Here is a 25,180-nt window from a genome sequence, read left to right as displayed (position 1 = left end):
CCAAAAATTTCAATGAACTTTCGTCTACACACAAATGTCTTCATAACTAATTCGAACGACTTCAATGGAGCCGCCCGATGATTCGTAAAATTAATGCACAATGTACGCCATTATGATGATTGCCATGGCATTGTGAGTTAGATATTTTTTATTCCAAGACTTTTTGTATTTTTTTTTTCAAAACGAATATTTTTTGCATACTAATAATCATGAATTCTGTAACGTTAATTCTGCATTTCTAAGGTACAATTTACTATAGAAGTTGGCATAACGTAATGGAGGCGCACGGTGTGTTGCTTTTCTTTACAGGTAAAAACAAAATATCAAATTGTCGTATTGAGTCATGTGACTCGCAGAATAAGGGTGATTATCGCACCTTCAAAATTATTTCTTCAAAAATTTGTGTTTCAAAATCAAAGTAGAGCGTACGCAAAAATTGACATTTTTTAATAATTTATTTTAAAATCATTCTGGTGTTATGAAGTTATGATTGTTATCATAAGAAAAGCTTAAAGATAAAAATGAGTAACATTGATGATTTTTGGCCCTATCCTAACTTGAAGGTACCCCCCTTAAGTTTCAGGTAAAGAAATGCGAGTCTAAAATATTTTTGACAAGAAGCCAGTATAAAAATTTAGAATGAAATCAAAATGTTTTGTTATTTCATTAGTTAATAGGTTAGTTTTCGCGGAATTACTAAAATATTATTAAGAAAAAATAAAGAAATACAAGCATAATAAATATCACGGAGAGAAATCCGATTCCGATACCATGAATGAAATCATGAAATCATGAAATTTGAATTGCTGTCAAATCATGACTGAACTGCCATATCAGCCAGCACAAAATTATGAATAATAGTTCATGATTTAGCATTGTATTGTACTGCAAGAAGGTCATGGTATCATGATTATTATTCATAATGTATTTTCATAAATCATGAGCTAAAAACTAGATTTTGCTCAAGATTACAGAACAAGATAACATAATAAGATTAAAAGACTAAAGACTAATACAGAAAAAATAATAAACCATAAAAAGAAAAGTCTTGGGTATAATCGTCATTAAGGTTTGACTCTTCTTTATCGACAAGCTGCACAGCTGGCCCTGGGAAAAAATTGAGAAAATTTGAAGCACATAAACGCTAACTTCTGCTTCTGCTTCTTAACAAAGCAAAAAATGAACATACTACCTTAAACGCAGCGGAGGAGAAATCACAGGATATTTACTTCTTCTAAACTCGCTGTTTACAACCCAGCAGTAGCAGAAAAGCAGCCTTCAGTTGGTATTTTTTTTAGTCATTACTCACAAAGATCATAGTATGCTTGATGCATGATGATGCACGATGCATGCAGTATGGCAGATTTAAATCGCATCGTTTTGAGCCTTGATGCATAGTTATTTAAACCAAATCACGAGAAATCGTCACAGTTTTCCTCGCGGAAATGTGTATTTGGAAACAATTTAACAAAACCAAGAACAAATCTACTGTTGCTCTGTTACCTTACAAAAATCAAAAATTGTTTTTGTAAGGTAACTCTTTTACCAGTACGATCCCTTTTTATCTGTTTCACGTCCTTGCCACAACACAATACATTCTCTTTTCACTACTCTTCCAATGAAATTATATATGTGCGCAGCATATAGAATCATATTACAACCGAACACTACTACAGCTGTAGCGCAGTTCCTTGGCACAGTTAACAAATTGGCTTAGGTTTAATCGTTGTGACGTATCTTCCCCCTATTATGACAAGGAAGTTTTATCACTTTTGCTGGCGCACTTTCCTACCACAGACATCAAATTGGACTAGGCTTACCGTGCTTCTAATAAATCTTGAGGGGACAAGAGGACTTTATCTCGCTTTCTGGCTTACTTTCCAAGCAAATATATCAAATTAGTGTGAGTATGGACCAGCGTTACTACTTGTACAGATTTATCTAAAAAAGTACAGATTTTTTTGGAATTTTTTGGTACAGATTACCGATTTTTGATAAAAAGTACAGATAGGTATAGATTTTTCTGAATGCCGAAAACTCATACTTTTTTCTCAGTACTGTTACTTAAAATCAATAGAGAAGCAATTCTTGGTATGAATGAAAATAAAATAAATCGTATTTGGATCTAAGTTTAACAGAGATAAGTGTATATATCATCAATCAAATAGATGATTTGAGACATGTGAATTTTTTACGCTAACGAACCAGAGTTTGCTATGAAACAAATATTTTAATGGTACAGATTTTGGTACATTTATTTCCCTTTCAATACAGATGAATATGTGGTAGCACTGGTCTGATGATCGTAAAGAGTCATTGACCTGTTGGGACGAGGGGGTTTTGTCTCTCTTTTTCTAAAAGGAAAGTAATCGCATGCAAGGCTAAGTATGGCTAAATATGCAATTATGCGAATTAATTTTATATGTTGCAATTTTAACGTGGACAACCATTTATACCATGAAAATTTATTCTAAATTAGCATAGCTATTTGCGTTCAAAATTTTACGTTCATGTTTACGTGACGGAAACTAGCATCAAAATTATGAAATAATACTCTGCGGTGTGTCGTAGTCTTACGTCAAATAATCCTGAAACTGTTATTCAAGTCATTGAAACCGGCTTGGTGGTTCAAAGTAATTTTTTTGTTTTGTAAACTCATTGATCACTGTTGACCTATTATGATATCGCCCGGGTGTTTGTTGTAACCTGCACTGCATTTCTTTTTACTAAAATCGCTATTTAATCAGCGATAAAGCCTATCAATTTTTATGTGTGCTTGTGTGTATTGGGTTTACCCATCCTTCAATGCGAACTCTACTTTACCCTCTTTGCTCCTCCATACCAGTACTGTCTCCAATTACAACCATCCCTGACGAAGCTAACCAGTACATTTAGCTATAAGAATGACTTCTTTCACTATTAAGAGCACTCCATCGGGGTAATATAGAATTTAGTACGAGGAAACGGTAATAAGGTGCCTGATAGTAAACCCATGCTAAAGTCACTTTGACAAGCGTTTCGCCTAGTTCTGCCAAGATTCGAACCCTCGACCATTCGCTTGTCAAAGCAGATTCGGTAACTTTGTGGCTACAGAGCTCCCCTTTCCAAAGTTTAAAAATAGCCTCGTTCCAAATATTATGATTTTTGGAATGATCCTTACTTAGTAAAAGCCACCCCAGAAAACAGTAAAAGCCAGATGAAAACACACGAATCTACAGTATAAAATGTTTGAGCAAAATCGAAGCACGAACAAATTTTGAAAGCACTTTTTCCATGAAATTGATGTTAAATCAGAAATAAGCAAACAGCAAAAAGCAAATAACAAAAAGAAAAATCAGAGGGGTTGTGTACAAGACACGACCGCATATAGGTGACGCAGAACTACGTAAGCCTCTTTGTTGTGATAGTAGCATGTATTCATGCTTGTAATCTTTCGATTCTTCATGTATACATGCTATATGCGTTGTATGTAACATTTATCAAAGTAGTAACATTGCATACGTTCAATTCTCAAAAGATTGTGCATTTGGAAACAATTTAACAAAATCAAGAACACAAACTGTCACTTTCCTGCTACCTTACAAAAATTAAAGATTGTTTTTATTATCCATGGTTTCCCAAGTTGAAGGAATTTTACCAATTCAATCCTATTTTATCAACAGCACATCTTTCCACTACACTTCTACTGAAACGGCAAGCATGCGTATTCCTACAGAGTCATATTGTAACCGAACACTACAGCTGTAGCACATTTTTCCAACACAGATATCAAATTCGCCGAGGTTTAATCGTCTCGCAGTATTGCGATGCGATGCGCAGAATTTGCGATCTGTTGGGACAACGAACTTGTGTCATTTTTTCTGGCACACTTCCCTAACACAGACATCAGATTGGACTAGGTTTAATCGCGTTCGTAAGAAATCTGTTGGCACGAGGGGGCTTTGTCACTCTCTCTGGCGTACTTCCCAAGCAAGGACATCAAAATGGTCTAGGTTGAACCGCGGTGTTAAGAAATCTTGTTGAAATGAGGAAACTGTCACTTGTTTTGGCTTACTTCCCAAGCACAGATATCAAATTGGTATAAGTTTAGATCATCGTAAAGAATCTTCCAACCAATCACGAAGCGAAAATTTTAGTAAAACATAGATTCATTATTTTCAATTTTTCAATAGTTCAACATCAAGAAACCATACTTTTCTTCATTTGGGTAAATTCTTAGAAGATTTTCCGATCGATTGGTGTAAGAATATTGAAAATCGATCGGAAAACCGCTGAGCTATTAGCGCTCATTTTTCGTGACGCTCGCATTTTTGGATTTTTTGGAATGACACCCTATCTCAAAACTTGCCATAAGACGTAGTCCTACGTCAAAAAAAGACAAGCAACATGAAAATAAGAGTCCACAAGTCCAAGAGTTCAAGAGTCCAAAAGTCCAAAAATACATAAGTCCAAGAATACAAATGTCAAAGAGTCCAAGAGTCCAAGAGCCCCAAATTCCAAGAGCCCCAGAGTCCAAGAGTCCAAGAGTACGAAAGTACAAGAGTCAAGGAGTCCAAGAGTCCAAAGGCCATGAATATAAATGTCCAATAGTCCAAAAGTACAAAAGTCCAGGAGTTCAAAAGTCCAATAGTCCAAAAGCTCAAGAGCCCAAGAACCCAACTGTTCAAAAGTACAAAAGTCCCATAATACAAAATTCCAAGGGATCAAAAGTTCAAGTGTCCAAGAGCACAAAAGTCCAAGACCCATGAACCCAAGAGTCCACAAGTCCAAGAGTACAGAAGCCCAAGAGTCCAAGAGTTCAAGAGTCCAAGAGTTCAAGAGTCCAAGAGTACAAAAGTGCAAGAGTCTGACAGTCCAAGAGTCCAAATGTCCAAGAGTCCAAAAGTACAAAAGTACAAAAATACAAAACTCCAAGAGTTAACCCTCTAACGGGTAAGACCGTCTGTAGACGGCCGTCGCTTTTGGAGCTCCAGAACCGCATACGAACTTTGTTTTTAATTGGCAATATCGAAAATATGTTCTGTACAGATTTCTTGACATTTTGATACTAATATCATAACATTCTGACCATGCATTCAAAAGTTATCATCTTTCAAAAACAAAAATTCCGAAAAATTTCGAAAATAATTAATGCGCGAATTTTCCCTTTTTTACTTTTGTAGAAAAAGGACATCTAGAACAAAATGATTAACCTAAAATGTTTTTCTATGAGTAAATTCCATGCATTATTTTAATTTTGTAATATGTCTGAATTGAAAAAATATCTGGGCAGAGCGTTAGACATGGAAAAGGAAAGAGAGAAATTGGACTTTTTCCTACCTGGCGCTCCTCCAGATAATTATTTTTGCATGAAAATCAGAACTTAAGGTTTTTTCGTGTGTACTTTCATGATAAAATAGTCATTAGCTTGATCGCATCGTTTTTACGATGTTGTCCGTTAGAGGGTTAAAGAGTTCAAGTGTCCAAGAGTTCAAAAGTCTAAGAGCCATGATTCCAAGAGTCCAAATGCCCAAAACAACAAAAGTCCAAGAATACAAAAGTTCAAGATTTCAAGAGCCTAAGAATCCAAGAATCCAAAAGTCTTAAAGTCCAAGAAGTCCATGAGGCCTAGAGCCTTAGATTCCTATAGTCTTAGAGTCCAAAAGTCTAAGAATCCAAAAATCCAAGAGTCGAAGAGTCGAAGAATGCAAGACTGCAGGAATCCAAGGGTCAAAAAGTCCTCCGAGTGTCCACGATTCCAAGAGTCCTAAAGTTCAAGAGTCGAAGCGTCCAAAAGCCTAATAGTCCTAGAGTTCAAGAGTCCAAAAGTCCAATAGTCCAAATATCCCAGAGTCCAAGAACCCAAGAGTCTAAGAGTCCATGACCCCAAGAGCCTTAGAGCCCAAAAGCCTTAGAACCTAAGAGTCCAAAAATCCAAGAGTATCAAAGCCCAAGAGTTGATGCGTCCAAAAGTAGAGACAGTAGAGGGAGTAGAGAGAGTAGAGAAAGTAGAAAGAGTAGAGAGAGTGGAGAGAGTGGAGAGAGTAGAGAGAGTAGAGAGAGTAGAGAGAGTAGAGAGAGTAGAGAGAGTAGAGAGAGTAGAGAGAGTAGAGAGAGTAGAGAGAGTAGAGAGAGTAGAGAGAGTAGAGAGAGTAGAGAGAGTAGAGAGACTAGAGAGACTAGAGAGACTAGAGAGAGTAGAGAGAGTAGAGAGAGTAGAGAGAGTAGAGAGAGTAGAGAGAGTAGAGAGAGTAGAGAGAGTAGAGAGAGTAGAGAGAGTAGAGGGAGTAGAGGGAGTATAGGGAGTAGAGAGAGTAGAAAGAATCGAGAGAGTAAAGAGAGTAGAGGGAGTAGAGAGAGTAGAGAGAGTAGAAAGAGTAGAGAGAGTAGAGCGAGTAGAAAGAGTAAAGAGAGAGTAGAAATAGTAGAGAGAGTAGAGGGAATGGAGAAAATAGAAAGAATAAGGAAAGTAGAGAGAGCATAGAGAGTAGAGAGTGTAGAGTGAGCAGAGAGAGTAGAATGAGTAGAGTGAATGGAGAGAGTAGGGGGAGTAGGGGGAGTAGAGAGAACAGAGAGAGTAAAGAGAGTAGAAAAAGTAGAGAGTCGAGAGTAGAGAGTAGAGCGTAGAGAGTTGACAGTAGACACTAGAGAATACCGAGTAGAAAGTACAAAGTAGAAATTAGAGAATAGTGAGTGAAGAGTGGAGAGTGCAGAGTAGAGAGTAAAAGGTAGAAAATAGAAGACTAAGGTTTTTGTTTCTAAATTTAAACACTTTGTAGTAAAATTTTAAAAGTTTTTTTCTACTAAAATAGCAAACTTTGCTTTTAAGCCCATAGCATTTGTTGAGTTGGATTTACTAACGAGTTTCTAAAAACAATAAGGACTTTTTTCTTAAAACAGAATTTTGATCTAAAACCTAAGTACTAAAAACTATAAACTAAAGACCATTAACATAAAAACCAAAATATCTGAAAACCTCAATATCTAAAAACCTAAAACCAGTTAATTATTGAAAATACTATGGACAACATAATATTCATTAAAGTAATGTCAATTATAATCAAAAGAAGGCATGCTTTCAATATATAATCCTAATAGTAGCTAGAATTACAGTTTTATAACAATTTTATGTAAGGTTCTTCTATTGTTCAAGAGTTAATTAGAGTAGATTAAAGACTACTGACAAGGGTGACTTAAGTTTAAAGAACATTTTATTAGTTTATCATCGTGGCATGGCTAAATGTGGGTGGTTGTTGTAAACATCTCTCTCGCTTCAATTCATCGATTAAAATCTCGAACGATATTTCTTTATCGTTTTCAAAGGGTAATTTTCACAACATGGTGTGGTGGTAATTTCTATCCATATCAAATGCTCTCATAATAGCGTAATGTGGGTATCCATAGAGTGCAATTAACTGGTATATACATAGATGTAATAACTATGACCACGAGCTCATAAAGGCTGGCTAATAAATAATCAAGCAATCAAGCAATATGCTCTGTTGCACGGAAGGACCACCGGGACCAGCACGCAAGTGTCGAGTGACAATCCCTGCGTGCTTAAATCACAAAAATGACCTTCGACATGAGAGCTGCAGTAATTCGGGCTCCGCCCGTTATGAATATTAACCCTATTCCCGACGTAATACGCGTATACGCGGATTTATGGGCAATAATGAAGTATATTTCCACTCGAATATCCCTTTTTGACTCACATGCATTGTCGCTTCCCTTTCCATGCCGGGCGGGAATCATATGAACGTGGAAATACTATCATAAATATTAAGCGCAAACATATTTTATTTTCCCGATTTTATCACACCAAATTGAGGATTCCATTTCCTATGTATACAACGCAGTTTGCCGGGCGGAAGTGCGTCAACAAATCAGAAACAAAGGCGTCTCTCGTCTTATCGACTCGAAACTTCCCATTTCAGTTCGATTTCACGTCCAATCGATTCAATAACTGCGAACGACGCCCTAAAGTAGAAGAAAAATCGAATTTATCGCGTACCAGACTTTCAATTTCTGTTTTTTTTTTATTCTCTCGAGCGGGTTGGACTTGAGTGTGCAGTAATCCGCACAATACAGCTTCCCTCGAAACGGCTCCTGTCGCGTGTAAATAAACCACCCATTCGGTGATTCGGAGTCTGTTTTTTTCGGACTTTCCCAGTGGCTCTGCTTCGTAGTGTCACTCACCGATGACAGGCTGGTGGTAGATAATTTGAAATACGGCTTTTCCTATCTCATCCGCTGTCGTTTCGTTGCCGGTTTTGTCCTGCAGGATGGGGGCGGCGAACAGAGAATGCAGATTTATGACTTGTCTTGGGTGTGTTGTACTGCGCCGCTGACGAGGCCACTTTCACCGTACAGAGCAAAGACCCATGAATACGCTATCTGTTTGAGCTAAGGATTATGCAGATTGCAAATGTACCCAGGGAGGACCTGTTTGGCTTGATTGCTTTGCCATTTTTCATGCGGCAGCTTCGGATCCGTCAGACTGCGGCTGACAAAAAGACCAAAGATCTAACCGTCAACCGTCAACTCACAGACTCACTCAGCAGTTCTGCTAGTTTTACGGCATGATCCTCCGCCGGGGTCGTGCGATGCTTCTGAATCAGCAGAAAACTTAATACTGGCGATTATTTTTCGGCTTCCCGTCCCGGGCTGGTTGCCTTTCGTGTCTCGGGTGATTTCCTCCCGGGGGGAACATTACATTCGCACTTGACAGGCTCCCCGCGAATTCATTAGGAGACAGTTTATCATTTTTCACGTCTGTTGGGTACAACGTGGCGAATTCAGTGCTGTACCAAACAGCGAAGATTAATTTGCTTCACTTTTTTATGTCTTATTTGAGCGCAGCGGCGCAAAAAAAGGATCCTTCCAACGCAATGTTTCCTAGGAAAGTCAGTATTCGGGGTATAAATAATAAAACCAAGTGACATTTTCGGTTCTTTCGAAATAGACAAATATAACAGACGAGACACATACCTACAGTAGTTGAGTCTCTTGATAATATAATAACTCAATTTGTTTCTGGCAAGAACCGCTTACATGAATGTACAAGAAAGACTGGTTTAGGTTTGAGTTTCAACAAAAATTTCCTACAATGAAAACTTAATTAAAACAAACAATAAAGTATTCGTCAGATTTGGCAATCCCTTTTTCTAGTGTAAAACATTTTGAAAGAAATATATCCTTGAATTCTAAGCTTTTTTCGGTTCAAATATTAGATAGATATAATTCAAAATGGAGTAGGGGATCAGGGAATTGGCAGAGTAATTAAAAACGAATCTCGCTTCGAGCCGTCAGTTCGTAGTCCGCGAATTGTACTTTTTGCTCGCTATTTCAAACAACGATTTTTACCTTTCACACCTTTTCCCTTGGATCTCTCTCTCTCACTCCCCGCCGAGTCCCAGAGCAGCATGCAATAAGAAATTGAATTTACTTTCCAACTCACTTCCCTTTCCTTTCCTAGGTAGCTTCATTCAGCGGAACGCACTTCTCCATTGGCTAAACTGTAACAACTGCCCCAAAGGCAAAAACTTTAATTAACACTTTTTCGTATTTTCTCTTCTTTCTTTCTATCTCTCTCGCTGGCTTTTCTTTTCTCTAAAGGGTTTCATCAAAATCTACAAGCAGTTCTTCCCGCAAGGTGATCCGAGCAAGTTTGCCTCGCTGGTGTTTCGAGTTTTCGACGAAAACAATGTAAGTATGCCGAGTAAAAGTATTCGAAACTTGATCTCAGGTAGCCATGCTGTCCAAAGTTCCCGTTGAAGCAGGTTGAAACCAAAAGTCATGCTGGCTGTCGACGAAATACTTCTGAAATCATAGGTTAATGTTGTCATGTTACCACACAAGCAGCAGATTCTCGTTACATGTGCCAAAATGAGCAGCAAACTGAAATAATTTTATTACTTTTGATGCAGAAGAAAATTAACTCATTAGACACATTTTTCGATGGCAATAAAGAATGTATTTTGACACGAATTTCCAACCTTGTTTGGTGCGTCCCATATCGCTACGGCCGGAACACATCCCGACAATGCAATAGACACCGGCATGAAACGTCATAATTGCCTTAATTACTGTCTTTTTATGCAGCGCACGAGCAGTGTGTACCATTAATGGTAATGATGAAAAGTGCCACCCACGGGTACCGGGAGCCTTATACAGAGTGCACTGAAAGCGGAACCGTACTCATTCTTTTGCGAGAGAAAAAAGGGTAAATGTGTGCATACCGACCAAATTGGAACTGTGAAACACTTCTTGAAATTATACTGCCCCGCCCCGCGGTAGTGTAATTGGAAGCGCACTCGACCGCCAATTGTGAAATGCGAGTTCAACTCCATCCTGCGTAGACACCCAGCTAGCATTTTCATTAGGGATGGGAACTTCCATTAAAAATCGTTACTGATCACTATCAGTAGTTTCCACTACGTTAGTAACTTTACCCGTCACGGAATTGAAGCAAAAAAACAGGAAATTGTAATTTTATAACTGAATAACTCAGTTAATTGTAAGTTTGTTTTGTAATTTACCAGGCGGGCATCATGGGGGCTCGCGTAACTATGGACCAGATTTTTACCATCCGACAGATCTTGCAGAAATGTCGAAAGTATAACGTGCTCCCGCATCACTTCTTTATTGATTTCAAAGCAGCATACGATACAGTCAACCGAGACCAACTATAGCACATACTGCATGAGACCAGTTTGCCGGATAAACTGATGCGACTCATCAAAGCTACATTGGGACGAGTGATGTCTTTCATGCATCAGGAGGACACAATCGAGTCCCTTAGAGACGCGGCGAGGGTTGAGACAAGGAGACAGCTTATTCAGCATGCTGTTCAACATCGTTTTTGAGGCGGTGATCCGACGGGCGGACATAGAAACGAGAGGCATGATTTTTATCAAGGGTAATCTCCTCCTAAGCATTGCAGGTGACTTTGATATCATAACCAGGAACTTGGCGACGGCGGAGGCAATCTACGTCAGACTGAAAACGGAGTTAAAATTGGATTAAAAATAAATGCATCGTAGACAAAATATATAAAAGGCAGAGGCCCAAAGAAGACAAACGCGCGTCTTCCACAGACAGTAATCGTTGACGGGGACGAACTAGAGGTGGTAGATGAGTTCATGTATTTGAGATCGCTGGCGCTGGTGAGCGCGGATAATAACACGAGTAAAGAGATCCTGCGGCAAATTTAAGCGGGATCGGGCCTACTTTGCCATTGGCTAAATGCTATGATCAAGCAGCATACGCTGTCGTATGAATCAGATAATGTACAAAGCCCTTATAAGGAGTATAAACTGAAATCAGAGAGTGGCGGAGGCGTGTGAATCACGAGCTACTTGCACTGCTTGGAAATATTCATATCATATATCAGACGGTAGGCTACGGTGGGCGGGGCACGTCGTAAGGATGCCGGACAACAGTGCGACAAAAACAATTTTCTTCAAAAACCCCTTCGGCACTGGGAAAAGGGGGGCTCAACGTGCAATAAGACTCGACCAAGTCGAAAGTGATTTGCGATCTCTGAGACGATTGGGATTTGGGAAATTGGCGACGAGTAGCCCAAGATAGAGTTGAATGGAGACGTGAATAATGGAGTCTTCTTTATCTACCGTACGTTACTACCGACCAATAAGCTTAATCTAACTGATGTTTCTAATGGGACGACTTAACTGTATCAGTAAACGTCAATAACAGCGAAACCTTACTGATACTTAGTGATATTATTGCTAACTGTTAACTAACAGTTGTTAATGATAGTTTTCCAATCTCTGATTTTCATATGTATATGCCAGGTTACGAATGAGAATTACGTTCCGATTGCGAAATCGTATTCGACGCGTAAAAGCCGCTTATCAGTACCACTTTCTAGGCGATATACGCACTGAGGGATAATTATAAGCGATTCACATATATAGATACTTCTATACGATAAGATCCGATTAAGCGCGACCAGCGTCATATAGCTATACAACTTTGTACTGAAAATCATATGTTTATTTTTTTATTTATTGATTTATTTATTTATTTGTTTAGTGTATTCACGTAACATACTGTCTTTTTAATGAATAAAAATATCACAATTGTCATATAGCAAAAACGTCAGATTTAGTTATTCTACGCGAGAAAGTGCTGAAATTTCCCCCAAACTTGAACAAGTCTTCAACAGAGGCGAAAGCAAGTTCAACAGGTTGAAGTAACGTAGCATTCCTAAGGGACCTCGATTGGATTCTGACATCAAGTAGTGCTAGCAATCGTGGACAGTCAACCTCGTTGTTTAGAAGTTTGGCAACAAAAGTTACCTGTTGAATTTTCCGGCGTCTGGTCAAAGTGTTAAGGTTGTTGATTAGTTTGCAGCGATCGCGGTAAGGAGGAAGGTTCAAAGGGTCACACCATGGCAAATTACGCCGAGTAACGTGAAGAAACCGTTTTTGTACTCTCTCTCTCTCTCTCCATTCGTATGTCCCATGTTATTTGATGAGGTAGTCATATAAGTGCTGCATTCTCCAAAATACGATGAACCAAAGACCAATATAAAGCTTTAAGGCTGTAAGGATCGTTCAAATCTTTCGCTATTTTCATTATGAAACCTAACTGTCGGTTAGCTTTAGCGATGACAGCTCCTCGATTATTGGCAAAGGAAAGTTTCTTATCCATCAGAACTCCAAGGTCAGTAATCTCCTCGACTCTGTTGAGTTTAGTGTCTTATATGTGGTAGTCGAAAATAATTGGCTGCGCATTGCGATGAAATGTCATGAAGGAGCATTTAGGGACGGTGACAGTCAGTTTGTTGCGTTGACACCAATCAACAAAAGTATTTAGCAATCCTTGTAAACGATAGCAGTCGTCTATACATCTCACTACAGAGTATAGTTTTAAATCGTCAGCATAAAGAAGTTTACAGTCATCATCGAGCAAAAATGCAACATCGTTGAAAAGTATCGTGAACAGCATAGGTCCCAGATTGCTCCCCTGCGGTGCACCACTCAAGTTACCAAATGGTGACGAAATACATGTTCCCAATTTAACGCGTAGTGTTCTATGGCTAAGGTAAGAGCTAACTCATTCGGTCAAATCATCTGAGCCTCCCAGATGACGTAGCTTATGCAAAAGTACGCGATGGTCAATTCTATCAAAGGCTGCTTTGAGGTCAGTATAAACAACGTCAACGTCAACGAGCTTTCGATTCGATTTGTGTGAAACAAGTGAACGTGAAATTCAGTGGTAACGGATCGACCTGGTACAAAACCATGTTGATCTGGAGAGATATAGCATTTAATGTTCGTCAACTACTATTATTATAAAAGATAGAATATCAACTTGTACGCGTTCTATTAGACTTCATTTATGATTACGAATTTGTTTAGAGATATTTACGATAATTTTTGGTATAATGATATACGAGTTTATGATGGCTGGGCAGTACTTTTTTCACAATCTTTATTATCGGGAGAATATCGTCGTCGTCAGCAGCATAGAAGTGGGTGGGCCACTCGTCGCCCATTTCCCAGGCATTTTGGAAGTCGCAAATCACTTTCAACCTGGTCATGCCATCTTGCACGTTGAGCCCCCTGTTCCTGGGTCGAAGAGGTTGTTGAAGAAAACCGTTCTTGTCCTCCGTGAGCAACGCTACGAATAATAATCAAGAATTTGGTACTGGTCTAATAAGGGAGGTCTCTTATGAGCCTCTTTGTTTCATGTATGTAGACTTCGACGCTTTTTTAGCCCAATTCTTCTATACTCCATTTTCAGTCTGGCGTAGATTTCCTCCGCCGTCGCAAAGTTTCTGGTTATGCTATCAAAGTCATCTATGAACCCTAGGAGTAAGCTACCTTTAGTGAAAATTGCATCTTTAGTTTTGATGCTCGCTAGTCGGATCACCCCCTCAAGAGCGATATTGAATAGCAAGCAGGATAAGCCCTTGTTTGAACCCTCGCCGTGTCTTGAAAGAACTCGAGAGCCAGCTTCTTCGAAAACCCTCGTTCGTGTATTATCCGCCATAGCTAGCCTCGATTGACTGTATCGTATGCTGCTTTGAAATCAATAAAGATGTGATTCGCACTCCATGTCTGCAAGATTTGTCGGGTGGTAAAAATTGGGTCCAAAGTTGCGCGAGTCCCCATGAAGTAAAAGAATAAAATGATATAGACGGTGTTTACCAGCGTTATGCCGCGACAGTTGCAGCAGTCGATCCGATCAGCCGTTTTGTAGATGAAACAAATCTCACCTTCCATCCATTCCTCTCCTAACTTCTCCTTCTTCCAAATTTTGGAAATAACACAGTGCAAAAGCTAACAAAGCTTTTGTTAGCTTTTCTCGGCCATGCTTATAAAGCTCTACTGGTAAGCGGTCTTTGTCAGCGGCTTTGTTGGTCTTCAGCAACACGATTTTTCGTTTGACTTTTTGGTGGTCAGGTGCTGGGACATTACTGTCAACCATAGGCATCCTTCCTTCCGTTCTGTTTCCTTCTGCAACTTGGCCATTGAGGTGTTCATTGAAGCACTGCTTGCGCCTGTTGGCCACATTTTGCTTATTTGTGATTAGATTCCCACACTCGTCTCTATACAGGTTAGATGCTGGTGTGTAATCTTTTTTGTGTGTGTGTGTGGATATTATCACTACGACCAGCATTTTGATCTATTGTGATCTTATCCAGGTGATGTTCCGCACTTCGTTGTAATTGCAGTATCGCTATAGAGTGAGCGAACTGCTTATTATGCATGCTAAAAGTGTTGGTGTGTTTTCACCCCTTTTTCCCTCTCTGCTTCTTACTACTTTTCAACCAATCTAGCTCTAGAGCCAGGAAGTGCGGAGACTAGTTATAATTTGTCCTTGGACAAGAGGCTTCATTCGCTCCTCGAGCAAGTATCATTCTTATAACCAACTGCGGCTAAAGGCTTCATGGTCGGTAAAGCAGAGTTCAGCACAGAGTGAGGGTGTGTATGTGTGTATGTATGTGTTCCTTACTGCTTATGCATTAACAATCTCGTTCCTAGAACCAGGAAGCGGAACAAGCTATAATTTGCCCTTGAACAAGAGGCTTCATTCGCACCTCAAGCAAGTACCACTCTTATAACTTGCCCTGACAAGAGGCTTTCATTGTTGGTGAATGCAGAATGCAGTAGGAAGGATGTGAAGGGGCCTAAGAATAAACCCATGCTAAAGTGACTTAACATCGAATGGCCTGATTCTAAAGATTCGAACCCATGATCACTCGCTTGTCAAGGCATACTCGGTAACATTGCGGCTACAGCCCCCCCCCCCCCCCCCCCTTACGAGTGTAGTCCTTACGAGATTGGTTTACCTTCTCGTAAAACTTGCGCGTGCCAAATTAGGTGGAATAAATTGTTTACTCTGTAGTTGTTGATTTAAGACTATTTACATGTTAGCTACAAAATATTAAACGGCATCTTAACCGCTTCTTTGGCATGAGCTATTTTAGGGTTACGCTTAAATTAACCAAGATCCAGAAATTAGCTTCAAGACAACACAAGATAGAGGAATATTCACTTCAGCAATTTTATAGCTTGAAGTATTTTGAGTAATACTGCAGAAGATGAAATTCCCCTATCTCAAACCGTTTCAATATTAGGGCGTTTTTGCTGAACTAAGTTAGGGTGACTCTGCAGCTTTGCGATTTTTCTCCATAACTTTTTTATTTTGCATTTCTCGCAAAACACTTCCTTAGACGACTTTTGAAGCTCAATAAGACGCAACTTTTGGTGAAAAAAGAAACAGGCTATTTACTTTACGTTTGCACTTAAAGGAAGGAGGGGTAAAAGTGCTATTCAATGATTTATCGGTGCAGATTTCGAGTAAATTGACTATATTGGCATCGATGGGTCACTACTTTGGCAACTTGAATCTAACGTAAACTTTGGTTGCTTACGAAGCATAGTTGCTGAGTTATGTGCAATTGTTATTTTAGGGTGATTTTGATGTAATGTCTCGTTATATGGGAAATACGATATCAACAGGAGGATATTACTTTTGAAAATTTGTAGCAGCGTTTTACATCATTCACATATCTGTTTTGAAAATACGGTGAAAAGAATTTACAAAATATGTTTCGCTTTCCATAATTTGATCAAACTGATCAAACCCCGTCAAGCGCCCAGCGGGGTAAAAGTGCGATTCACGAACGGGGCAAAAATGCGATTCATGGACGAGGCAAAAATGTATAGCTAATTATAGTCAGTTTTAGGCTCTATATTACAGATACTAGAAACGGCAGATCTGCAAAAAAACAGATGTTGGCCGGAGGAAAACAATGTCTTTCCGCTGATGCAACAAAAAACAAACGTTTGGAAAAGTTTCGATCTGACGAAGGCTGCGATACACTAGCGCAAAATAGGGAAGGTGCAAATTGAGAATATTCCTTACCGTACCGAAACATACCGCAGATTGAAGATAATATGGTTTTGTTACCTACTGATGTGTTAATTTCATGGATTCAAGCTTCGCACTTTTGCCCCGCGGTATTCGCACTATTGCCCCGCTAGTGGGGTAAAAGTGCGAATTGGCACTTGACCACAAAAATAAAGAATTTATTATGCATAACACTATTATTCCAGATGATTTATAGTTGGATGTGAAGACATTGAGTTACTGCAGCAATATAAAATATATTTTCTTGTTGTCCTTCTTTATATCTCACGAAAATTGATGACAACTTCAAACATCGCACTTATGCCCCACTCTACTCTACATCAAATTTTAAAATTTAAATTTAATTAAAATCGGTTGATTGTGTTTAAAATAACGTAGTTTTCTGTGCATAATATCAAAAATTTGGAGATAGGATTTTTGTCTATCTCCAATAAATCAACTTTGAATACATAGGATTTCAACATGTTTAAGTATATACAAGTGAACGTGTTGCACCATAACTCCGGAACGCCTTGACTGTTCTTTATCAAACTTGGCGTACATATTTCTTGACATAAGTGAATCATCACAGGGGGTTGACAAAAGGGGGGTGGTTGCTAAAAAGAAAGGGAGGTCCATAGAGGTAAAAGTAACTGTGATTACCTTGAATTTAAACCGTTATAGGTTGAGTGAGTGGTCCAAATCTAAAACAGAATGTATAAACTCAACCTTGTATTTGTTGACTTGACCTTTATAATGATGCTAGGCATTACAAACGTTAGTCATTCCAGTTAACGTAGGAAATGGTAGACAAAGTAATGAAATTAATGTTTCATAGTATCCTGGAGTGGAATAAGACATGAAAGGGAAAGAGCGGAAAATTAGGTGAAGCAAAGTCATTGAAGCAACTTTACTAGGTTTGTAATTCATATTCTGTCTTCAAGCTAAGGGATCAGCGCGTTACAGCAGGTTAGTGTGCCATGACTTTCAATATCCATCATCGCTGGTGGAATTGTGTTATTTTTAGACACAAATTGTGTCTCGTCCAGAGTTGGAAAACAGACACTGATGAAGCCTGCAAATCGTAGGCGAAATACGTATCTGTCATATAATAAATATACCTACATAGTAGAATTTAATTCGAAAGTTTGCTGTTTTATTTAATTTCAAGTCTCGTCCACACTCATTGTAGTCAACTACCGAATGAAAATTGGGTTGTTTCATTTAGACATATTTATCCACGAAGAACACTCCCAGGAACATATATCAAAATTTATTTTTGCATTTAAGTTGCCTACAGCTTCGATATCATAAAAAAACATTATTTTAATTTTTAATTAGAAGACGCTTGCGTTTATATAATGGACACATTCCGGCGTGACGTTACAACGTTTTGACATTTCTTTGCACAGTATTTGTGTTTCAGCTAAGAAAATCGTTGAGAAACCATTTCCTATTAAAAATGAACAAATTAATAGCATTTGCCGTACTTAGATTGTTTTGGAAAGCAAATATATAGCGTGACGTTACAACGCGCCAGAAATTCGTCTTTTGGTTCTTCTGTTAAAAAATATGAAAATTCTGCTCTCTTTCAAATTTTATCTAAAGACTTTCTTCTATGATTTGATAAGAGATGAATACTGAACAGGATTCCGATAATTAGTGAAGTTAATTTTTAAACAGATTTTACTTTTCGTGACTTTACAACGCTCTGCTCTACACAGAGAGGGTCGTAGCTCCGTTGTGACGTCACGAAAAATCTGTTCAGTTAATATTCGTTAATTATCGCTGTTGCTGCCAGAAGGCAGAAGTACATAAGGGATAATGCAAAACCGTGTTGTTAATTTGTCTTTTCACTATTTTTCCTACGTAATTGTGGGGTTCTTCACAAATTACGTCGCGCAGCGGGAGGGATTCTAAGAAAGTGAGACGTAAGTAATAACATCGAAACCTTAAAACATAGCATAATAGTTGCTTCAGAAAAGTTTCTTCATTTAAAAAGCACTTTCTAGTGGTGAAAAAATATTCGGACATTAGGGTGTCCTCAAGCAGATACAAAAACTATTTTCTCTATTTTAAGTCAGAAATGATTGCTGTCTACAGAAAATTTATAGAAAAACTAATTTTTAGAAACTTTGTTGAATGCTAGGGATTTATATTTTTTACATGAAAAAAGTTATTGAGCCAAGCTTTTAGGGACACCCTTAAAATATTTTTTTTCGATCTACCTCTTTAGTAACGCTTCGTATGGCTTGCGAATGTTCTAAAAAATTGATACTCTAATTAAATTGCACATTTTTGTCGAAAATAGTAGAGCACTATCTTTTTTCCTTTAGACACTATCACTGGCTTTTTTATTTTTACATGTACTCTTTAAGGGGTTGTATCTCGAGGGAGAGCAGCTATGAGCAGCTAATCTCACTTGTTTTTTGTGAGTTAATTTATGCTGTATTCCACCATGTACAACTTAGAGTATAAGGTGGAAAATCTAAAAAAAGTTATTATGAAGACAACCGTAGGTAAACATGTATAAATAAAAGAAATAAGGGATAGCTCCTAAAAGAAAAAAGATAGATCTCTACTATCTTCGACGAAAATGTGTAGGTTAATTCTATTACCAATTTCTTAGAACGTATAAAAGGCGTACGAAGCGTTATTAAAGAGCTAGATCAAAAAAAAAAACTTTTTAAGGGTGTCCCTAAGAGTTTGGCTCTATAACTTTTTTCATGTAAGAAATATAAATCTTCAGTATTCAACGAAGTTTCTTGAAATTAGTTTTTCTATAAATTTTCTGTAGACAGCAATCATTTCTGACTTAAAATAAAGAAAATATTTTTTGTATCTGCTTAGGGACACCCTGATGTCCGAATGTTTTTTAATCACTAGAAAGTGCTTTTTAAATGAAGAAACTTTTCTTAAGCTACTATTATGCTATGTCTTAAGGTGTCGATGCTATTACTTATGTCTCACATGTTTTGAATCCGTCCGGCTGCCCACTGTGACGTTACAACGCGAGCTTCAATCAGTTGTAACTTAGGTTCTACTTACCTTATCTTTATTCTTTAGGTACCATTTTAAAGGTATTTTTGAGTACAAAGAGAATACGGATCATTAGATTGTTCGAATTTATACTTTTCTGCGAAAGCGGAAAACTACACTTTTTTCGTGACGTTACAACGTAAAAAAATGGCCCTATTTCATCCACTTGAAATACAAAATAACTGCAAAATTGCATCCAAACTATTTTTGGAATAGATTCAGCATATATTCCTTTGTAAGTTGGTCGAAAACAAGTACTGTTATGAAATGTTTTAGCGCACTGTAGCAGCATTTTTAAAAATATCGCGAAAAATCATGTATTTCTTGTAAATTTCATTTATTTTCGACACAGGTTTTAAATAATTTCCGAAAATGCTAGAATACCAGTTAGGGCAGTTTTGAAAGGTTCAAACATTACCCAATCATGAAAAAATATTCAACAATGCTAAAAGCAACTTTTATAAAATGTCTGGTTGGTATACCGGCCCGCGGAATGTGTCAATGACATTCGTGAGTTATGTTAAAAAGCATGCATAGACACGTAAGATGATTTCAACAGGGACATTATTTCAGCACTGTGACAGCAAAAAATGTCAAAAGCTTTTCCAAAAGCGGTGGACTATCCAGCATTCCACGAGCGGTAATGGGGGCTGGTGGGTAAAGGCTGGTGTTTAGACTAGGTAATTCTTTGGCAACATATGGCATGCAACATGTGGAAGATGATATGTTGCTAGTTGTTGCTCAATGTTGTTTCTGTCGCCACCTCAACATTTGTGATACGTTGCTATAGTTGCTTGGAAACATCGGGCAACAGATTGGTAAAAGTTGCATGCCACATGTCGCCAAGAATTTAGTTTAAGGGAAGCTAATCTTACTAAAATATTACGGGGGGAGAATGGAGTTTGACTGCCAAAATCTTACAAAATCCTATATACGGGAGAGGAGGAGTTAAAAAATGAGGAAAAACCCTTGCGTAATTAATGCACAGCCTCTACCACAATTTTTGATCTCAGTAACCGCAGAGCTAAACAACATTTGACATCAAAATGTACCACCGAATTCAGAAACTGTTGCTGCTTGGAGAGTACCGATGGACCGCACAATCCACAACAACATCATCGGAAGCAGAAGAAGCAGCTACAATCGAACCATCTATTCTCGTCGAGAGTCCCTTCGCTCAGGTGGACCCGTGTGGTCAAGGGATACGGGCGGTGCAACTGGGGCTGACCGACAGTAGCTTGTTAGTGGCTATTGACGACTTCGTAGTGAACGCCCGGCGCGATGGCGTCGGAAAGGCGCAAAGTTACATCGATGCGGAGGTTGACTGTCTGGAGATGTTGTGCATTTTGCCGTTGCAATTCATCAAGCTGAAGGCGGTTCACCACGGCAGCCAACCACGACGACGGGAGCTGCTGCGGGTTACGTTGGTGACTGGACGCTGTCTGTTTTTTGAGTTCGGCGGTGGTACGCTGCGGCCACTGCTGGTTAAAATGTGGCGGGATCGGATTCAAGAGCTAAAAGCTTGCCGGCGTAAATCTGAAGTTCAAAGCAGAACAAAAATAAACCGTCAGAGTACAGAAGCATGGGTTGAGGAGCCGCTTCTGCCGAGAAGCCTTCGTCGGTTTTTGGAATACAGCTCCAGTTCGCGGGCTTCGACAGACGTTGAGTCTTGCGTGTACGAGTGGAATCAGCGCCACATGATCCGAGAAAAGCAGCGCCTTGCCGCGAAACTGGCATCGTCCTTGTAGCGGTGTGCTCCATCATGAATAACGGCCTCAACACTGTGACGAAGTGAGAACTGACAGCGAGAAATAAATCGCGCAATTAGTGTAATTGAATTTTGTTTATTTATTTATGTCATACTCATTCTTTGGCTAACGTGTTCCTAACTTTCATTTTCGAGACCGTGCAACAGTTGAACGCCACGAAGCAGTGTTGTTAGACGATTCGCGTGCACATTCAAGCGAAGTTATTTTTTTATGTTGCACCCTTGCACATGCATCAATGAAATAGCGTGAAAAATTTGCTCGATGGCAGAACACAGCGCAGCCAACAGCGCGAGCCGAGCCAATTTTTGCATTTCCGATGACGGAGTGGTATTATACTTAGCAAGCAAGCAATCAAATATAACTCTCATCGTAGGGTAGGTATATGAAAAAAAAATCGTTCTACTATGAGGCCGCCACGATACTCCGGGCAGCGTTGTTTTCCATTTTTGGCGTTATTGTTTGCAGGGATGACGAAATAACCGCTCAACACGAAATTGGATGCGTGAGCTTGAGCAGGAGTTGGGTGGCGCGGGTGGAGAAAACTTTCGATACACCAGCAACAGAGTCATAAAACACGAACCCGCTTGTTGATGCGGACAACTTTCGACGTTCGGAACGTTGGGAAGTTATTGGGAAAGTTTGCTCCGCAAATCTAATTTAGAGTGGTACGTCCTTTGCAGCAGCGTGTGGGCTTTTGGGGGGTTATGCCAGAGTGCTATAAATTTGTCAGAAAATGGAAAAATGGATGCCTTCAAATTATGATAAAACAAAAATAGCGACTGTCGTAAATTAAACATTTAAATCAGTTTTCAAGTATTTGCTTTCAGCCTCGCTATTCTTATTTTTTTATTAGTCCTCTAATGAAAAAGGTGAATTTAAGTGAATTAGAGGGGAAATATATAAAATGACATGTTTCATTCGTCGGATAGCGCATCTATATTAACGCAATTGTTCGGATCAGAGCAAACACTGTTTTGTTAGCAGCAAAGTATTATGCAGCTTCAAACTGTAATTTTAATTTTAATTAACTCTTTAACAATTTATATAAATTTTCTATTCAACTTACATTCAGTGTTTCAGTAAACTTTTCTTCCTCTTTCGCTCAAATCTGCTTTACTGTAACTCTTTCTCGTCTATACTTTCAAACTATAAATTTCCAACTTCTTCCTTCCTTTATCTGTATCTCAAGAAATTTAAACTAGTTAAATTACATATTATAGTTAATATTTTAAGCCCACTTACAACTTTCGCCAGCACAATTCCACGTTTTAGCTTTAGTTATATCAAAATACTCAGCTGTCAAACCGTCAACCGTCGTCTGGCCTAGAGCTCGGAACGCACACTCACGTCAAGCCTTTACAGTGGTCCCAGTTCCAATTTTACTGTGAACATCCCCCCACCCGTGTGGTTTCGGGAACTAGGTCAGTCATCTGGCTCGTTCCTTCGTTCTTATCTGCATGTACTTCCAGCAAAGCCAGTTTAACAGCAGGTCGCCATAGTAACCCATCCTTGACTTGAACCAGCGCACGCCGGACTTGGCCGTCTGCACCTTTCACCGCTTCTATGACTCGTCCTCTAGCCCACCCGTTCCTCCGAGTGTCGTCTACCACCACGACCAAATCTCCAGGCTCGAGCGGCTTCACTGGATGAAACCACTTCTTACGTCTAGTGATCGTAGGAATATACTCCTTTACCCATCTTTCCCAAAACAGATCTATCAGGCATTGCGCCAATTTCCAGCTATCTCGAAGGGTACCTCCTTCATACTCCAAGTGACTTATTGGTTGCTTGATTCCTTGTGATCCGTATAGAAGGAAGTGATTTGGTGTTAGAGCCTCTTGTTGTTCGGTATCTAGGGGAATATAAGTTAGAGGTCTGCTATTGACGATCGATTCCGCTTCTAATGCTACTGTCTCCAAAATTTCGTCACTAGGATGATGCGGATGATCTGCCATTGCCTTCATCGCTGTCTTTACGGATCGCACTAGCCGCTCCCACGAACCTCCCATGTGTGGTGCAGACGGTGGGTTGAAATGCCAAGAAGTTTGAGCATTAGTAAATGTCACCGCACATTCTTCGCCAATTTTCTTTAACTGCGCTTCTAAAATGTTGCTCGCCCCTGCGAAGTTAGTCCCGTTGTCGGACATAAATGACTGAGGAGCGCCTCGACGAGCAACAAATCTCCTGATAGCAAGGATACAAGAGTGTGCCGACAAACTATAGGCAACTTCCAAGTGCACCGCACGTATTGTCAGGCATGTAAATAAGACTATCCAGCGTTTCACCAGGCTGCGCCCTTGTTTAACCAGGATTGGTCCGAAATAGTCAATCCCTGTGTGTGTAAACGGTTTAATGAAGGGCGTAAGCCTTTCTGTTGGCAACGGTGCCATCATCGGGTACTTAGGCACAGCCTTGTAGACGTGACAGTACTGACAGTTTTGGGAAACTTGTTTAATGACGCGCCGCAATGACGAAATTTGATATTTCCGCCTCATTTCGTTGCACACCGTTTCATTATTGCCGTGAAGAAAACGACGGTGATAGCTGTCGACAAGCAATAACGTTAGGTAGTGGTTTTTCGGTAGTATGATGGGATGGGCAACTCGTAGATGCTTACTTGCTGCAGCTACAACTCTGCTATTCATTTTTATCACCCCATACTCGTCCAAAAAAGGCGACAACTTATACATTGAATTCGATTTCGCCAACTGTAGCGAATTTTCGGCTCCGTTTCCCTTATTGTGTTTTAATATCCGTAGTTCTTCGTAATATACCTCTGCCTGCACTATTTTCCACAATCGATTCTCGGCCTGGAAAAGCTCTTCGCTGGTGAGTGGTCCAAACACTACTTCTTTTCGAAACCGCTTCACTGATCTCAGCAAAAATGCTACAGTACGCAGGAGCCTCTCCCATTTGGAGAAACGATTTAATTGTAAGAGCGGCTGACTGACGACAGAACCATGCACGTAGAGATGTGCAGGTCGTAGCTCCTCGGCCGTATAGACGTTTTGCTTTTGTACGGGCCATTGGCTCTCAGGAAGGAACAAGAAGCTTGGTCCTGCGAACCATCGGCTTGTGGGGTCGAAACTAGGGCCATTTCCCCATTTGGTCGCATCATCGGCAACATTTAGCTTTGAGGGCACGTACCTCCATTCGTCAACGTTTGTCAGAGTCAATATCTCCCCTACTCTACACGATACATACTGGTGATATCGGCGACTGTCTGACCGAAGCCACGAAAGAACCGTGGAAGAGTCGGACCACAGGTATCGCTGCCGTATAGGCAAAGTCATAGCGGAGCAAACACTATCTGGTAGACGACTACCTATCATCGCGGCCTGCAATTCCATACGAGGGATTGAGAGTGGTTTTAACGGAACCACCTTTGTTTTTGCCGCCACCAAGGCGCACCGTACAAAGTCTCCATCTTCGATCCGAAAAAATATGCCACGCAAGCACTCGCGTTCTCACTTCCATCTACGAACATGTGAATCTGCATATTCGTCAGTTGCTTTCCGTCTACACCTCCGAAGAAACATCGAGGAACTTGCACTTGTTCCAGTTGCAACAACATATAACCCCATCTGCGCCATTCATACACTAACTCTTCCGGAATGCACTCGTCCCAGTTTGTACCAGATTTCCACACATTCTGCATGATAATTTTCCCGCCTACAGTGAAATGAGCTACGAATCCTAAAGGGTCAAACAGTGTCATAATCGTTCTCAGTACCTGGCGCTTCGTTGGCACGACTTCACTCTCAATGAGCTTTCGAATGTCTGCATGACCTCCGATGTCAAACGTAAAGACGTCTAGTGACGGCTGCCATACCAACCCGAGCACTCTTTCCACATGTTTGGGTTTCTCCAAATTCATGGTTTTGCTGCATGGTTCCCTCGACTCCCCCAGACGGTCCAATACCTCCGGGGCATTGGAAGAGAAATTTCTAATCTCGAATCCGGCCTGCTGGTGAACGTACTGCACATCCCGAACTAATTCCACT

At 39.7% G+C, this 25,180-nt stretch overlaps 1 protein-coding gene across 1 annotated transcript in view; it reads left to right on the top strand.

Annotated features, from left to right (window-relative positions):
- LOC128746158 (frequenin-1-like) overlaps positions 1 to 25,180 on the top strand; it is an 83,751-nt gene that overhangs the window by 17,964 nt on the left and 40,607 nt on the right. Inside the window, exon 5 of the mRNA XM_053843203.1 lies at positions 9,598 to 9,687. Within this exon, the coding sequence (XP_053699178.1) occupies positions 9,598 to 9,687 (90 nt within the window). The remainder of the gene's footprint in view (positions 1 to 9,597; positions 9,688 to 25,180) is intronic.

The sequence above is a fragment of the Sabethes cyaneus genome, chromosome 1 (assembly GCF_943734655.1).
Source record: "Sabethes cyaneus chromosome 1, idSabCyanKW18_F2, whole genome shotgun sequence".
In the NCBI taxonomy this organism is placed as follows: Eukaryota; Metazoa; Arthropoda; class Insecta; order Diptera; family Culicidae; genus Sabethes; species Sabethes cyaneus.
The sequence above is the reverse complement of the archived record's forward strand: the minus strand, read 5'-3'. Positions and strand labels throughout refer to the sequence as shown.